The 15,718-nt window shown below is 42.9% G+C and overlaps 1 protein-coding gene across 4 annotated transcripts in view; it reads left to right on the plus strand.

Moving 5' to 3' along the window:
* The first annotated feature begins 12,287 nt into the window (after positions 1 to 12,287).
* The window catches only part of Tcerg1 (transcription elongation regulator 1), a 54,593-nt gene continuing 51,162 nt past the window's right edge, over positions 12,288 to 15,718 (plus strand). For all 4 annotated transcript variants that reach the window (XM_037197120.1, XM_028881716.2, XM_028881717.2 and 1 more), the window contains exon 1: positions 12,288 to 12,394. In XM_037197120.1, the coding sequence (XP_037053015.1) occupies positions 12,336 to 12,394 (59 nt within the window). In that variant the 5' untranslated portion in view covers positions 12,288 to 12,335. The remainder of the gene's footprint in view (positions 12,395 to 15,718) is intronic.

A 15,718-nucleotide genomic window follows, 5' to 3' on the forward strand; every position in this document is an offset into this window, starting at 1 on the left:
GACAAGACGATTCTGCAGAACTCATTCAGCTCTTCGGCCGAGTATTTTTGTAGCTTCTCAGGGTGGTTCTTTGAGGAAATTATAGAGGAAAAGTAGTAGGTGAAATAATTGTATTATAATACAATCTTGAATATTATCTTTATGTGATATTTAGAAGACTTTGTTGCTGCTAATCTTGAGAAACAAAGCTTTAACCGTGTTACTTTAGAAGTAGAATAAAAGGTGAAAGAAGGTCCTGTGGGTTTTATAGAAGAGAAAGAGAGACGGTGGGTCAACCTTCTTTCCTCAGGACATCAGAAGGACAGTGGAAGTACTGACTTTACATGGTGGATTTGATAAAATGTTAATAAACTACCAGGCTACAAATGTGTTATTAATTAGTCTAGACAAATTCAATGTTTCTGAGAGTAAACTAGCAAAATGAATACACAATGGACTTGAGTATAGCTATCTATTGTTAATAAGCCAAGAGATTGTAAATGTGTGGTTAATTATTCCAGGAAAACCACAAACTCTGTTTACAGAATGTGTTTGCCATTTGATTTAGTAGCTGGAAACCTAAATAATCATATGGTATCCTACTAAGAAAAATAATTATGGAAACACACATTCATTCTCCAGTAATATAATCTATGACCCAAGTCATTCTCCAGCAATATAATCTAATGTATTATAACAATGTAATCTGTGGCTCGCAGATCTCAGGTGGTCTATGACATCATCTTGAGGGCCCGCCACTTCATAAATTCACCAGCCATTGTCTGTTGTTTGAACCAGTTAACAGTGTTCTGGTCAGCACCAACTTGATTTCTCCATGTCCCGTGACCAACATGTATGATTTCGTTAGCAATAATGTTTTACCATTAAGTTCTGGTGGGCACCCCATAGCAAAAGCAAAAGTCTGTATTTTTTTCGGGGGAGGTCTCTGGGATACCTCTAATCAACAACTCAAGGGGAAATATCCCACGTCAGGTACTGGGCTTTTAATCTGGCAACCACTGGAGTAGGAGGAGCATATCTCCTGTGTAGGGTAACTCTAGTTGGAAAAAGAAAAGATTTTTATATGTGTTTAGTCATTCTGTCTCTCATTCCTTCCATCCTTCTCCCCTTTTAAATGCCTCTCTGCATCATTCCCTTTCCTCCATTCATACCACCTTTGTCTTTTACCCAGTCCTGTAAGATCTTATTTCCTCTTCCCACCAACCCACCCTTCTAGATCCTGGATATTATGGATACTCCAAGGTCAAAACAAAGATATAAATAGTCTAAACCTTTGTCTTTTGGGGTAGGGGTTACACCACACAGGATCATGCTTTCCAGCTCTGTCCATTTAACTATAAGTTTAATTTTTCTTTACAGCTGAATAACATTCCATCGTATCTAGTATCACATTTTCATTATTCATGTCAGGTTGGTGGACGTGTAGGCTCTTTTCATGTCCCAGTGTCTTAGTCCATATTCTATTGCTGTGAAGAGACACCATGACAATGGCAACTCTTCTAAAGGAAGCATTTAATTGGGGCTGGCTTACAGTTTCAGAAGTTTTAGTCCATTATCCTCCTGGTAGGGAGCAAGGTGGCATGCAGGCAGACATGGTAGCTGAGAGCCGTACATTTGGATCGGCAAGCAGCAGAAAGAGAGAGCCACACTGGGTCTGGCTTGGGCTTTTAAAAACCTCAAAGTCTACTTTCAGTGACACACTTCCTCAAACAAGACCACACCTCCTATTCCTTGCAAATAGTGCCAGTCCCTAAGTATTTAAATATATAAACCTATATTATTCACACCTCCTCATCCAGCTACAGTGAATAGAGCAGCTATGAATATGGATGAGCATATGTCTTCGTAGTCGAGAATGGAATCCTTTGGGTGTAGCTCCTGGGGTGGTATAGTTGGGTCATATGGTAGATATATTTCTAGTTTTCCGAGGAACTCCCACACTGATTTCCAGAGTGGTTGAACCATTTTTTACTCCCGCTTACAGTGCATGTGGGTTCCCAGTTCCTCATATCCTAACAGCATTTGTTGTCTTAGCTAGTTTGGATGGATAAAATGAAATCTCAAAGTAGTTTTAATTTGCCTTTCCCTTATGGCTAAGGATGGTGAACATTTTCTTAATTAGTGATTGATGGAGAAGGCCCTAGTCCTGTGTTCTATAAGAAAGCAGGCTGAGCAAGCCATGTTGAGCAAGCCAATAAGCAGCACTCCTCCATGGCCTCTGCATCAGTTCCTGCCTCTAGGTTCCTAACCTGTTTTAATTCCTGTCCTAGCTTCCTTCAAAGATGAACTGTGATATGGAAGTGTAAGCCAAATAAACCCTTCTGTGGTTGATATATCGTGCACCCCAATAAACTTATCTGAAGGTCAGAGAACAGAACAGCCACTATATTAAACATAGGTTTAGGCAGTGGTAGCACACGCCTTTAATCCTAGCATTCAGGAGGCAGAGATCCGTCTGGATCTCTCAGTTCAAAGCCATACTGGAAACAGCCAGGCATGGTGATACACGCCTATAATCCCAGGAAGGATGGCAGGAAGCAGAAAGGTATATAAGTCATGAGGACCAGGAACTAGAGCCTTTTTAAGCTTTTAGCTTTTAGCAGCGGTTCAGCTGAGATTCATTTGGATGAAGACTTAGAGGCTTCCAGTCTGAGGAAACAAGATGAGCTGAGGAATTGGTGAAGTGAGGTTGGATGTGGCTTGTTTTGTTTCTCTGATCATTCATCGTTCACCCCAATACCTGGCTCTGGGTTTGTTTTTATTAATAAGACCTTTTAAGATTCATGCTACACCCTTCTCTCCAAATTTCTTTGGTCATGGTGTTTCATTATAGCTCTAGTAACCCTAACTAAGACAACATTGAAGATACTGTCTTTAATGTTAATTTTTTGTCATCTTAATGACACACCTATTCCTTATCTACCTTAGCTTGTGTTGGGATGGTTTCTATGGTGATTTATCTTTATTAGTAGATGAGCAATATTTGCAGATATATTTTGCTGTGTATCAGTTTAAATACTTTCGTTCAACTCTTTGTGTTTTAATGGCTTTGTGATTGTTTATTGATGGGAAACTTCAAGTATCAAATGGCAGCAAGTATTGTATCATAAACTCTCATTGCCTGGCTTTAAGAATCATCCATGGGCTGGGGAGAAGGCTCAGTGGTTGAGAGCACCAGTTGCTCTTCCAGAGGACCTGGGTTCAATTCCTAGCACCCACATGGCAGCTCACAACTGTCTGTAATTGTAGTTCCAGGGGATCTGACACCCTCATACAGAGATACATGCAGACAAAAGCACTAAAGGTACATGAACTAAAAATAAATAATTAAAAAAAAAAGACTCATCTATGATGGGCTGGTAAGATGGCTCAGCAGGTCAAGATGCTGGTCGTCAAGCCCAAAATGACCCGAGTTCTGTCTCCAGGACCCACATGGTGAAGAGGAAGGAACCAACTCCTGGCAAACTGTCCTCTGGTTTCCATATGCAGGCCATGGTATACTGTCCAAGTGTAAAATAATAAGTGTAAAAAAATCATCCACTATAGACAGCTGCATTTTTGCCATCTATCTCTCCCTCCTCACATCTCTCTCCTCATCCTTCCTGCTCCCTCCTTGAGTATTTTAAGCTAATTCACTGATTATGTTTTTGCATCTAAGTCAATGGTTCTCAACCTGTGGGTCAAGACCCTTTGCAGTTGCATATCAGATGTCCACTTTAAGATTCATAACAGTAGCAAAATTACAGTCATGAAGTAGTGATGAAGTAATTTCATGGTTGGGGTCACCACAACACGAGGAACTGTATTTAAGGGTTGCACCAGTAGGAAGGTTGAGAACCACTAAGTGATTGTTGTGTCAACTAGAAACTATTATTAGTTTGCTCATTGAACTTTGTTGTCTTACACTGAGCTACATTCAAGGGAAACAGGACTTTAAAAAACATGAACATGCCCCCTACTCTCTGAGTCTGTATCCAACTGGTGATTGGAGTTATTTCTGAGTGACCTAAGTCGCTGACCTTCTTATGTACTTAGTTCTCAGTTGCTTAATTTAACCCTGTCTTAGTTTCATCAAAGGTAAGTAGAAGGGCATGGCAGTGATATTGCATATGATTATTATGAGAGTAATTGGATAATGTAGAGAGGTTTGAGCATCAAAATGATTGATTACAATTGAATAAAACCCATTAATCACTGAAAACAACTGTGTTTATACTAGTACTTAAAGGAAAAGTGTGAGGGTGTTAGATCCTCTGGAATTAGAGTTACAAACAGCAGTGACCTGCCATGTGCGTGCCTGGAATTGAGGCTATTGTGAAGGGTGTTCTTTCCCTGAGTTCTTTCTCAGTCCATTTGCCATTTGCGTATAGGAGGACTACTGATGTTTTTGAGTTAATTTTGTATCCAGTCACTTTGCTAAAAGTATTTATCAGCTGTAGGAGTTCCCGGTGGAATTTTTAGAGTCATTTATATATATTATCATATTATCTACAAATAATGATGCTTAGACGTCTTCCTTTCTGATTTGTATCCCCTTGATCTCCTTCAGTTGTCTGATTGCTCTAGCTAAAACTTCAAGTACTATATTGAATAGATATGGAGAGAGTGGACAGCCTTGTCTTGTTCCTGGTTTTATTGGGCTTGCTTTGAGTTTCTCTCCATTTGATTTGGTGTTGGCTTGTTGTAAACTGCCCTTATTATGTTTAGGTATATCCCTTATATCTCTGATCTCTCCAAGACTTTTATAATGAAGGGATACTGGATTTTGTCAACTTTTTTGGGGCATCTGATGAGATGATCATGTGGTTTTTTTCTTTCAGTTTAATTATATGGTGGATTACATTTACTGGTTTTCATATGTTGAACCATCTGTAACTTGAATGTTAAAACACTGGGTGCCAGATGTGCTCAAATCTTAAAATCTCTTTTAATAAAAGTCCTGGTGCCAGATATTGGGGTAAATGCTGAAAGATTGGAGGAACAAAGAAACAAGCCACTCAGTCAATTTTATGTAGTCCAGGGTGGCCTTGAACTCACAGAGATCCAGACAGAGCTCTGCCTCCCGAGTACTAGGGTTAAAGGTGCATGCCACCACTGCTTGGCCTCTATGTTTAATCTAGTGGCTGTTCTATTCTCTGATCTTGCAAATTTTATTAGGGTACACTGTATATCACCACAACCATCCCTGCATCTCTGGGATGAAAGCTGGTTGATCATGGTGGATGATCTTTTTGATGCATTCTTGGATTCAGTTTGCAAGTATTTTATTATTATTTTTGCATCTATGTTCATAACAGAAATTGGTCTGTAATTATCTTTCTTTGTTGAGCATTTATGTGGTTTGGGTAGCAGGGTAAATGTGTCCTCACAAGATGAATTGGACAATGTTATTTCTGTTTCTATTTTTTAAAAGATTTATTTATTTATTATATATACAGTATTCTACTTGCATGTATGCCTGCAAGCCAGAAGAGGGCACCAAACCTCATTATAGATGGTTGTGAGCCACCATGTGGTTGCTGGGAATTGAACTCAGGACCTCTGGAAGAGCAGGTAGTGCTCTTAACCTCTGAGCCATCTCTCTAGCCCTTTCTGTTTCTATTATGTGGAATAATTTAAGAAGTGTTGGTATTACATCTTTGAAAGTCTGGTAAAATTCTGTGCTAAAACTCTCTGGCCCTGGGCTGGTTTTTTTTTTTTTTTTTGAGACTTAATAACTGCTTCTATTTCATTGGGGGTTATAGGTCTATTTAAATTGTCTGATCTTGATTTAATTTTGGTAGGTGGTATGTATCTAGAAAACTATCCATTTCTTTTAGCTTTTCCAATATGGTGGAGTACAGTGTTTTAAAGTGTGTCCTTAGGATTCTCTGAATTTCCCCAATGTCTGTTGTTATGTCCCCTTTTCATTTCTGATTTTGTTAATTTGGCTATTCTCTCTCTATCTTTTGATTAGTTTGAATAAGGGTTTGTCTATCTTGTTGATTTTCTCAAAAAAACAACTCTTTGCTTCTTAATTTTGTATTGTTCTCCTTGTTTCTATTTCATTGATTTCAGCTCTCAATTTGATTATTTCCTGCTGTCTACTCCTCTTGTGTATGCTTACTTCTTTTCTGTTTTAGAGCTTTCAGGGATGCTGTTAAATTGCTGTTAATCTCTCTCATTTTTTTAGGTAGGCACTTAGTGCTAAGAACTTTCTTCCTAGCACCACTTTCATTGTGTCCTGTAAGTTCAGGTATGTTGTGTACTTATTTTCATTGAATTCTAGAAAGTCTTTAATGTCTTTATTTCTGTCTTGACCCACTTTTTTCCATTCAGTTGAGAGTTGTTCAGTTTCCATTAGTTTGTAGGCTTTCTGTTGTTTCTGTTGTTGTTGAAATCTAGCTTTAATCTGGTCTGATAAGATGCAGGGAGTTATTTCTTGTATCTGTTGAGTCTTGCTTTGTGTCTGAGAATGTGGTCAATTTTGGAGAAAGTTCCATGAGATGGTGAGAAGGTATATTCTTTTGGGTTTGGGTGAAATGCTCTAATATCTGTTAGGTCCACTTGGTTATGATACAAATTTGCTCCAGTATTTCTCTGTGTAGTTTTTGTCTGGATGATCTATCCATTGTGAGAGTGGGGTATTGAAGTCTCCCACTATCAGTATGTGTGGGTCAATATGTGACTTAAGCTGTAGTAGTGTTTCATTTGCAAAAGTGGGTGCCCTGTTTGGGGCACAGATGTTATGAATTGAAATGTCATCTTGGTGGATTTTTCCTTTGAGTATGTAGTATCCTTCCCCATCTCTTTTTTTTTTTTTTTTTGGTTTTTCGAGACAGGGTTTCTCTGCGTAGTTTTGCGCCTTTCCTGGAGCTCACTTGGTAGACCAGGCTGGCCTCGAACTCACAGCGATCTGCCTGGCTCTGCCTCCCGAGTGCTGGGATTAAAGGCGTGCGCCACCACCGGCCGGCATTAAGTGTTTCTTATATGAATATTGATTTGGGGCCTGCTTGGTAAGATAGGGTGGCTCTAGTAGAGACATATTGCCCTGCCTGTTTTTATCGATTATGTTCTTATGCTGGTGTCTAGGAATCTGGGTTTGGGGTGATTATAGGTCTAGGTGCTGATTTCTTGGTTTGTCTTTGTTGGGTGGGTATTTTGTTCCTTGGTTTCTGTACTGGCTATCCTTGGTTGTCAACTTGACTACATCTGTAATGGAATCCAGAAATGGAGGGTACACCTGTGAGAGATTTTTTTTTTTGTTTTGTTTTCTTTTAAGTGGGTGAATCCACTTCTGGTCTGGACCTTTGAGTAGGAAGATAATCATTGATCCAGATCTAGAAGCAGGAAGACATACCTTTAATCTGGGCCACACCTTCTGCTGGAAGCCTATATATACAGACAATGGAAGCAGGTAGTTTGTTCTTCGCCTGCTTGCTTTCACTTTGCTAGCACATCTATTCCTTTGCTGGCCCTGGAGCCTACTTCTTCAGCATTCCAGCATACACAGAAGACCACTGAGACGCCCAGCCTTGGGGGACTGAGAAACTACTAGATTCTTGGACTTTCTGTTCACAGCTAGCCATTGCTGGATCAGCTGGACTGCAGCCTGTAAGTCATTCAAGTAAATTCCCTCTTTTTACACACACACATGAGAGAGAGAGAGAGAGAGAGAGAGAGAGAGAGAGAGAGAGAGAGAGATTCATTCCATAGTTCTTGTGACTCTAGAGAACCTTAACTAATAACGTTTCTGTTATTATTAAAGAGTGTGTTGGCTTTGTGTTGCCCGTGTTACAGGCCTCCTCAGCTGGTGTGTCCATGGGGAGCACTTGCTGATGTTGGAGGCTGGGGGTGGAGGGGGAGGGGAGGGGGGATGGTGGTCTGTGGGATCCACAGGAGGCATGGACAGGAGGGAATGTAGGGTGCAACTGGTGTTCTGTTGCAGCACTAGGGAGGACCCTGAGGATTGGTTCTGGGGGAACAGAGAGAGGAGAGAAGGTCCATGGGCTGTATACCTGGTCTTCTGGCAGCTGGGGTTTGTGGTTGAGCAAGGGGTGTCTGCTAGAGCTGGGAGCTGCGACCGGGAAGAGGAGGGCGATTCTGTTGTAGTGCTAGTGGATTAGGTCTTGGGGAACAGAGAGTAGAGAAGGTCCGTAGGCAGCCTGGTCTTTTAGCAGGTGTCCGGCACCTATTGTTTTCTGTTTTCTTTGTGTCAGAGTTTCTCTGTGTAGCCTTGGCTATCCTAGAACTCACTCTCTAGACAAGGTTAGCCTCAGACTCAGAGATCTGCCTGACTCTGCCTCTTGGAGTGCTGGGATTAAAGGTATGCACCACTACCACACAATGAAAACAATGAGCGTTTTTGCAGGGATTCCTACTGAAATATTTAGGAGAGTATCTTAGGTCACCGTGACCAAAAGCAATCTGGGGAGGAAAGAGTTTTACATTTCCACTTCCACATAACTGTTCGTAATTAAAGGAAGTCAGAGGCCTAATTAAAGGAAGTCAGAGGCCTAATTAAAGGAAGTCAGAGGCCGGGCGGTGGTGGCGCACGCCTTTAATCCCAGCACTCAGGAGGCAGAGGCAGGCGGATCTCTGAGAGTTTGAGGCCAGCCTGGGCTACAGAGTGAGGACCAGGAAAGGCGCAAAGCTACACAGAGAAACCCAGTCTCGAAAAACAAAACAAACAAAAAACAAACAAACAAACAACAACACCCAAAAAAAACAAAACAAAACAAAGAAAAGGAAGTCAGAGCAAGAACTCAAATAGGGCAGGAACCAGGAGGCAGGAGCTGATGTGTGCAGGCCATGGAGGAGTGCTGCTTCCTGGCTTGTGCTCCATGGCTTGCTCAACCTACTTTCTTATGGAACTCAGGACCACCTGCCCAGGCGTGGTCCCATCAACCGTGGGCTGAACCCTTCCCCATCAATCACTAAGAAAATGCCTTACAGGCTTGTCTACAACCTGATCTCAAGGAGGCATTTTCTCAATTGAGGCTTCCTCCTCTCTGATGGCTCTAGCTTGTGTCAAGTTGGCATAAAAGTAGCCAGCACATACTGGGGTATATTGGGATGTCTATAATTTGCTTTAAAATTATTCAGCCCTAAAAACAATAAGATAAGTTCACAGGAAAATCTAAGAGAAAAATGTGAAAATGTCACCCACATAATGTTCAGTGGGACACCATAGTAACATGTGGCTGGAATGTCAGAAAGACATGTAGGGTGTTGCAAGAGAATTTGACAGGAGAAGCCAGCTAACTGCGGCATCAGGCCAGATTTTCCTCTCTGGAGAGGGTTTACTGGAGGAACTGATGTATAAGTTGGGCCCCGGACAGCCATGTGGCTATGCATCAACTGGGGACTAGGCATTCAAGGATCTGAGCCTGTGGGGGCCATTTTCATTCAAACTCCCGCAGGATCATACTCAGGCTTTGTAGCAAGAGTATTTACCTGCTAAACTATCTCACTGGCCCCACCTGTATATGTATTTAATCTATGAAAATAGATGATATAGGGATAGGGAGATGGCTCAGCAATTAAGAACGCATCCTGTCTTGCATGGGACCTGAATTCATGAAGTTCCTAATACCCACGTGGGATGGCTCACTACTGCCTGTAACTACACTCTGGGAGATTTGATATATCCGGACTCCAGATGGCATGTATGTTCATGTGCACATACTTATATACAGCTACATATAGACACTTAATTAGAGCTGAATAAATATTTAAAAAGCACAATATTATCTATAATTTTTAAAAGTCTAGACATAGGGGGCTGGAGAGATGGCTCAGCAGCTAAGGGTATTGACTACTCTTCCAGAGGACTAGGGTTCAAATCCCAGAGCCCACATGCAGCTCACAACTGTCTGTAACTCCAAGATCTGACACTCTCACATAGACTTACCTGCCGGCAAAATCAATTCACATAAAATAAAAGTAAATGAGTTAAAAAGTTCTAATATAAATAATGAAAATTATCAGATATTAAAATTTTTGCTTCCCTTTAAAAGTTTCTTTAAAAAAAGGTTTATCTTTTATATATGCCAATGGTCTCTATTTGGGATTATTTTTCAGTGTAATGGATTAGTGTAAAGTGAGGGGTTTTTTTTGTTTTTTTTGTTTTTTTATCCAAGACAGGGTTTCTCTGTATAACAGTCCTAGCTGGGCTTGAACTCACAGAGATCCACCTGCCTCTGTCTCCTGAGTACTGGGATCAAAGGTGTGTGCCGCCACCTTCTGGTGGTGCGAGGTATTTATATTAGTATTATTTTTCAGAACAGGTGGCCAGGACTTGAGGATATATGCTGATATAGAAAAGGGGATTGTTAGAGAAACCCTGTCTCGAAAAAACCAAAAAAAAAAAAAAGAAAAAGAAAAAGAAAAGGGGATTGTAGGGCTGGAGAGATGGCTCAGCGATTAAGAGCACTGGTTACTCTTCCAGAGGTCCTGAGTTCAATTCCCAACAATCACATGATGGCTCACAACCATCTGTAATGAGGTCTGGTGCCCTCTTCTGTCCTGCGGGCATATATGCAAGCAGAACACTGTATACATAATAAAAAAATAAATATTTTTTTAAAAAGGGGATTGTATTGCAATACAGCAGCGGTCTTTTGTGTCTGGTTTCCTTAACTTAATATACTGCTTTCAAGGTCCATCCATTTTTATAGCTGTTTTGAGGTTGAAAAATATTTTATCATGTGGCTATATCCCATTTTAAAGCCATTTACCAGCTGAGGGATGTTACCTCCTCTTTTAGCATTATGAATAATGGGACAATGGCCATTCGTGTACAAGTTTTTTAGCTGGTAGAATCGCTTTGGACCACAATGGGACTTCAATGTCACACTGCCATGTGTAACAAGAATCTTAAAAGGTCTTATTAATAAAACAAAACAAACAAACAAACAAACAAAACGGAACCAGATATTGGGGTGAAATGCTGGATGGTCAGAGAGACAGAACCAGCCACAGCTAACCTCAACTGGCCAACTTCTCAGTCCATCCTGTTTCCTCAGACTGGAAGACTCCAGTCCTCATCTGAATGGATCTCAGCTGAACTGCTGCTAAAAGCCTAAAGGTTAAAAGCCTCTAGTTCCTGGTCCTCATGCCTTATATACCTTTCTGCTTCCTGCCATCACTTCCTGGGATTAAAGGTGTGTGTCACCATGCCTGGCTGTTTCCAGTGTGGTCCCGAACTCACAGAGATCTGGATGGATCTCTGCCTCCCAAGTGATGGGATTAAAGGTGTGTGTGCCACCCTTTTCTGGCCTCTATGTCGATCTAGTGGCTGTTCTGTCTCTGACCCTAGATAAGTTTATTAGGGTGCAAAATATATTGGGGGACACAATAGCACTACAGCCTAAGGCCAAGACCTACCATTTACTAGCTGGCTATATTTAGCAACTAATTTAACATCTGTGCCTCAATCTCACCTATAAATTGTGCCTATTTGTACTTACCTGTTAGTGGATTTCAAAGTCTAAAAGAAACAATACATGACCTGTGTTTAGAGTAGTGCATAGCACTGTGTAAAATTTGTCATTAATTTGAGTTCAGTAATGACAGCGGCCATTTTCACTATTCCATCGAAATCCCTGCCCCTCTTCTTTTTAAAGTTAAAAATATAGCATATTTATAATTACTTCTGGTATCAGGCTGTGCTAATTTAGACAGCTTTATTTTGAGATTGAAGGAGAAATGCTAAAGCTGTAAATTGCAGAGACCTCCCTTCTCCAATCTACTTATTTTCATGCAGTAAATTATATAACATTCAGCCTGCTGTTGATTAGGTGAACTGGAAGGCATGCTTGCAATCATTTCAGAACAAGCACACACAGCGTAGTGACTTAACGCCTCTTGTTAACTGCAAGGAAATACCGCTTTCCCTTGCAACCTGATAATTGGTTTGGGTGCGACCCAGGTCGATTTCGATTGGCTCGTATAACGCCCAAGATCCCGGCCTGAGCTATTAGTGGCCAATATGGCTCCACATCTGGCTCCTGCAAGCCGCGCCGACACGTGGCTACGTTAGGCTGGGCGGAACTTGGGAGGACCTAGATTTTCTTTCCGCAAGAGGGCGCCACCTGTTCCTCCTTGCCAATGTCTCATTTCCCATGAAGCCTACGAGCGGCCAATCAACTGACCGTCTCCATACCGCTTTCAAAGTCGGCGGGCCCTTTGCCCAATAGTAGAACAAATGCCGTCCCAAACGTCAAGATTGATGGCGAGCTTCGCCAATCATCTTATCGATCTCGGCTAGTCCCGCCTCCTGTGCGGGGGATTGACGATTCTCCCGACCAATCGGGAACGCCGGGTCGGCGGGTGGATGAACGCGACTGTCTGTAATGGCGGAGCGTGGCGGGGACGGAGGGGAAGGCGAGCGCTTCAACCCGGGGGAGCTGAGGTAAAGGGCGCCGCCTTCCCGCACCTCTCGGCGCTCTGGCGTCCCAGTGGCTGGGGCAGGCTGCGGGGGGGGGGCCCGAGGGGACGACAGTGGGGGACAGGCATCGCGGCGGTCCGGGGCCGGACCGCGTGGGGCTGGCGAAAGGGGGAAGGGAAGGCGGCTTGAATGAGAACCGGGGCCGGGGCTGGCCTGCGGCCTCCTGCGCGCGGCGGGGCGCACCCGCGTCCTTCGCGGGGCCCGCAGGCCTGGGCGGCGCGCCTCCGCTCCCGGCCTACCCCGACGGGCTCGGCTGGCCGCTCCCTCCGCCGCCGCCCGCTCCCCGCCGCTCCCTCCGCCGCCCGCGCCGCCGGCCGGCACTGGCGGACCCGCTGTGGCCTCGTCCACGCCGCCCGCGGCCTCGCGCCGCCCGGCCTCCCGCCCACCTTCCCCGGCTTCTCTCGCTTTCACGCCGGCCCTCGTTCGCGATTCCGTTTCTTTTGTCAAGGTTCGCAGCCCCGACCGTTTGCTGGGGGCCACGGAGGCTGCGGCTTTAAAAGGCTCGCTCTCGCTCTCTCTCTCTCCCGCGGATCCTCCACCCGGGTTTTAGGACGAGTTGCAGGGCTCCGTTCGCAGGCCAAAAAAAGGCGGTGCCAGGCCCGGTCCCTCGTCCTCGTCCCCGTCGTCCCCCCCCTCCGCTCAGTGGTCCAGGGGACGGCTCCGAGGGGTTGGGGCGGTGGAACGAGTCGAGGTTGGAATTGTGAATGCAGGAAGTGATTTGATGTGTCCGGGTCCCTAGCCTGCGACCTCGCTCTCTTCTCACCCACGCCTTAGCCCTACCGAGGCAGTGAGTGACCTTTCTTCCCTCTGGAACCTCCTCACTCAGTCAGTGCCCCTGCAATTTGTGATTAAAGTTTGATCGGAGTGACCGGGAAATGCCATCTCTTTGTAGGTGGCTTTTGAAGAGAAAAAGAGGTGACTTACGTTTTGTGTATGTACATTTTTTTTTTTAAAATCCCCTTGGAAGGGAAAATGCCATCTCAGCTACTCAGTGCCCATTCTGAAATGTGCCGTTTTCGGCGTTTAAAAGGAAAACAGCGGTGTCGATGTTGAGGATTCGTGTTTTCTAGAGTAAGGGATGAAATTTTCTAAGGAAATGGAGACTAGCCTTGCATAGAAGAAAATAACGGCTTTCGGGTTCAGAATGTCACACACGAAAATTCCCTCTCTGGCAGGAACAGGGTTTTGTCTTATTTCTGAGATGAATCCTTTCACCCCCATACGTGTGTGATGAATGGCTGGAGTGCATTTTCAGGATCTTCCAGTACTAGTGATAAAAAGTATTTTTGATTCTGGTCTCAAGAGGTTAGCTAGCCTCAGGGTCTTAGCGGAGCGTTTTGGAGAGTGTCTTCAACTTCACAGCAAGTAGCCCTGTAGACTTATTACTGATTGTCTAGACTCTAGACATTATTGCAAAACTGATCCTAATAAGGCTTTAATTAGAGGACCTGCTGCAAGTATTCGGTCCCTTAGCTTCTTGGCTTAGAGGTTGCTTGTGGAGCTATGTGTGGTGGCAAACGCTTGTTAATCCCGCATTCAGGAAGTTGAGGGTGGTAAATTTCAGGCCAGCCTCTATTACATGTGACTCTGTCTCGTTTCTTTGCAGCACATTGTAGAAGGTTTAGCATTGCTCTCAATTTATGATAAACTGGCTGCTTTGATGGCAGAAACTGAGCTTTGTTTTGTATTTGCATCTCATATATGCTTCATAGAGTCAGAAATGCGATGTTTAGTAGATATGGGGTAATAAACCGATATTGAGATATGGTCACCTTATCCTACTACACTTATGCAATCTGTGACAGTTTCTGGCCTAGGTCCTGGCAATAAAGGGGAAAGCCCTTTGTCCCCAAAGACCTTCCATTTAATTGAGGTTGGTCTAAATTTGAAAGGAAACTAACTCCATCAAATGAGGATCAGCCTACAGGTGTGAAACATATGGAGCTAGTTGGCTGGGTTGGAACTAAAACCTGGGTCCCAGCTGATTCATTGTTTCCATAATTTGCCTCCTATATGTAAGAAGGTAGCATCTTTAGTTTCGTGCCCATTCAACTAAAGTATTTTCTCTGAGGAGTTTGCTTATCTGGGTAGATTACTTCTAGAAAAATATATTTGTATTTCCAGGATGTTCTTTTGAAGAAAATTAAAGACAATTTTTCTTCATGCATGTAGACTTCCCCCAAAATGTTGGAAGTTGTGGGATCTCAAGTTGCTTGCAACCGCTGTGAAATTCAGAGATCCATTTGTCATTTTCTGGTTGAGGGCCCTGAAGTAACTTTCGGACTGATTTGTGTATAGGTCTCTTACCCTAGGGCTTTTTTTTTCTTTTTTCTCCAGGGGGCTTTGTTTACTACTTATACATAGGACAAGGTACTTGAAACCTGGATTTCTTTGCTGGTGAAAACAGGAATGAGAATATTCTGGCATTACTATAAACTAGCTTCCTTAACAAGCTATTTTTCCTTTGTAAAAATGACATTAAACTCATCTTAGGTGGTTGTAAGAATTAAGAGAGTACAGAAAATGCCCATGTAACTGTCCTGGTAAATAGGAAGTGTTCAGGGTTCATAATCGTTATTAAACAGTAATACATAGTGTCAATATATTAAAAGCTGTACAGTGATGGGTAAAAATAAGTGATAGAGTGAGAGCTTTATCGAATTTGCTGTACTTGAAAACTCAGTTGGGTAAAGGTCCAGAGAGGGGCTGTGAGACCCTAGAGGTGGGGAGCAGGTTGAGGTGACATTTGGACTGCGTCTGAATAATGAAGAGTGGACAGTCATAGAAAGGGGTGGGAAGAACATGCCAAGCAGTGGAAACGGTAAGCACAGGCTTCAACATAATGCAGGTGATATATTTGAAGAGCAGAAATACTGGAGACTGAGCTGTCCACAACATCCAGATAACGGCCTGGTAATAACACCCGACATTAATATTAATAACAGTAATTTTAATAGCATGGAACACTAATGCTAATGTAGTAACAGTCCTTAGTAGCTAGTACTTCACAAGCATTTCTGGTCGTTGCTGTTCCAGGTGCTTTATCTGTTTATTTTGGTGAGGAAGTGTTGAAGTTGTGTAGATAAAGATCTCAGGACATGCTCTACATATAACTGGCAGCAGGAAATTAGTGGCAGACTTTAAAAAGAAATCTGGAAAATTAACTAAATGCCTTATATAGGCAAAGCTCTATGAGGTATTGGGAGTAATTGGAAGTGATAATACAATTTACTGTATATTGGCTATTACCTTAAATTGTGTGACAGGGATTATCTCATTGAACAGAAC

The sequence above is a fragment of the Peromyscus leucopus genome, chromosome 19, assembly GCF_004664715.2.
Source record: "Peromyscus leucopus breed LL Stock chromosome 19, UCI_PerLeu_2.1, whole genome shotgun sequence".
Classification (NCBI taxonomy): Eukaryota; Metazoa; Chordata; class Mammalia; order Rodentia; family Cricetidae; genus Peromyscus; species Peromyscus leucopus.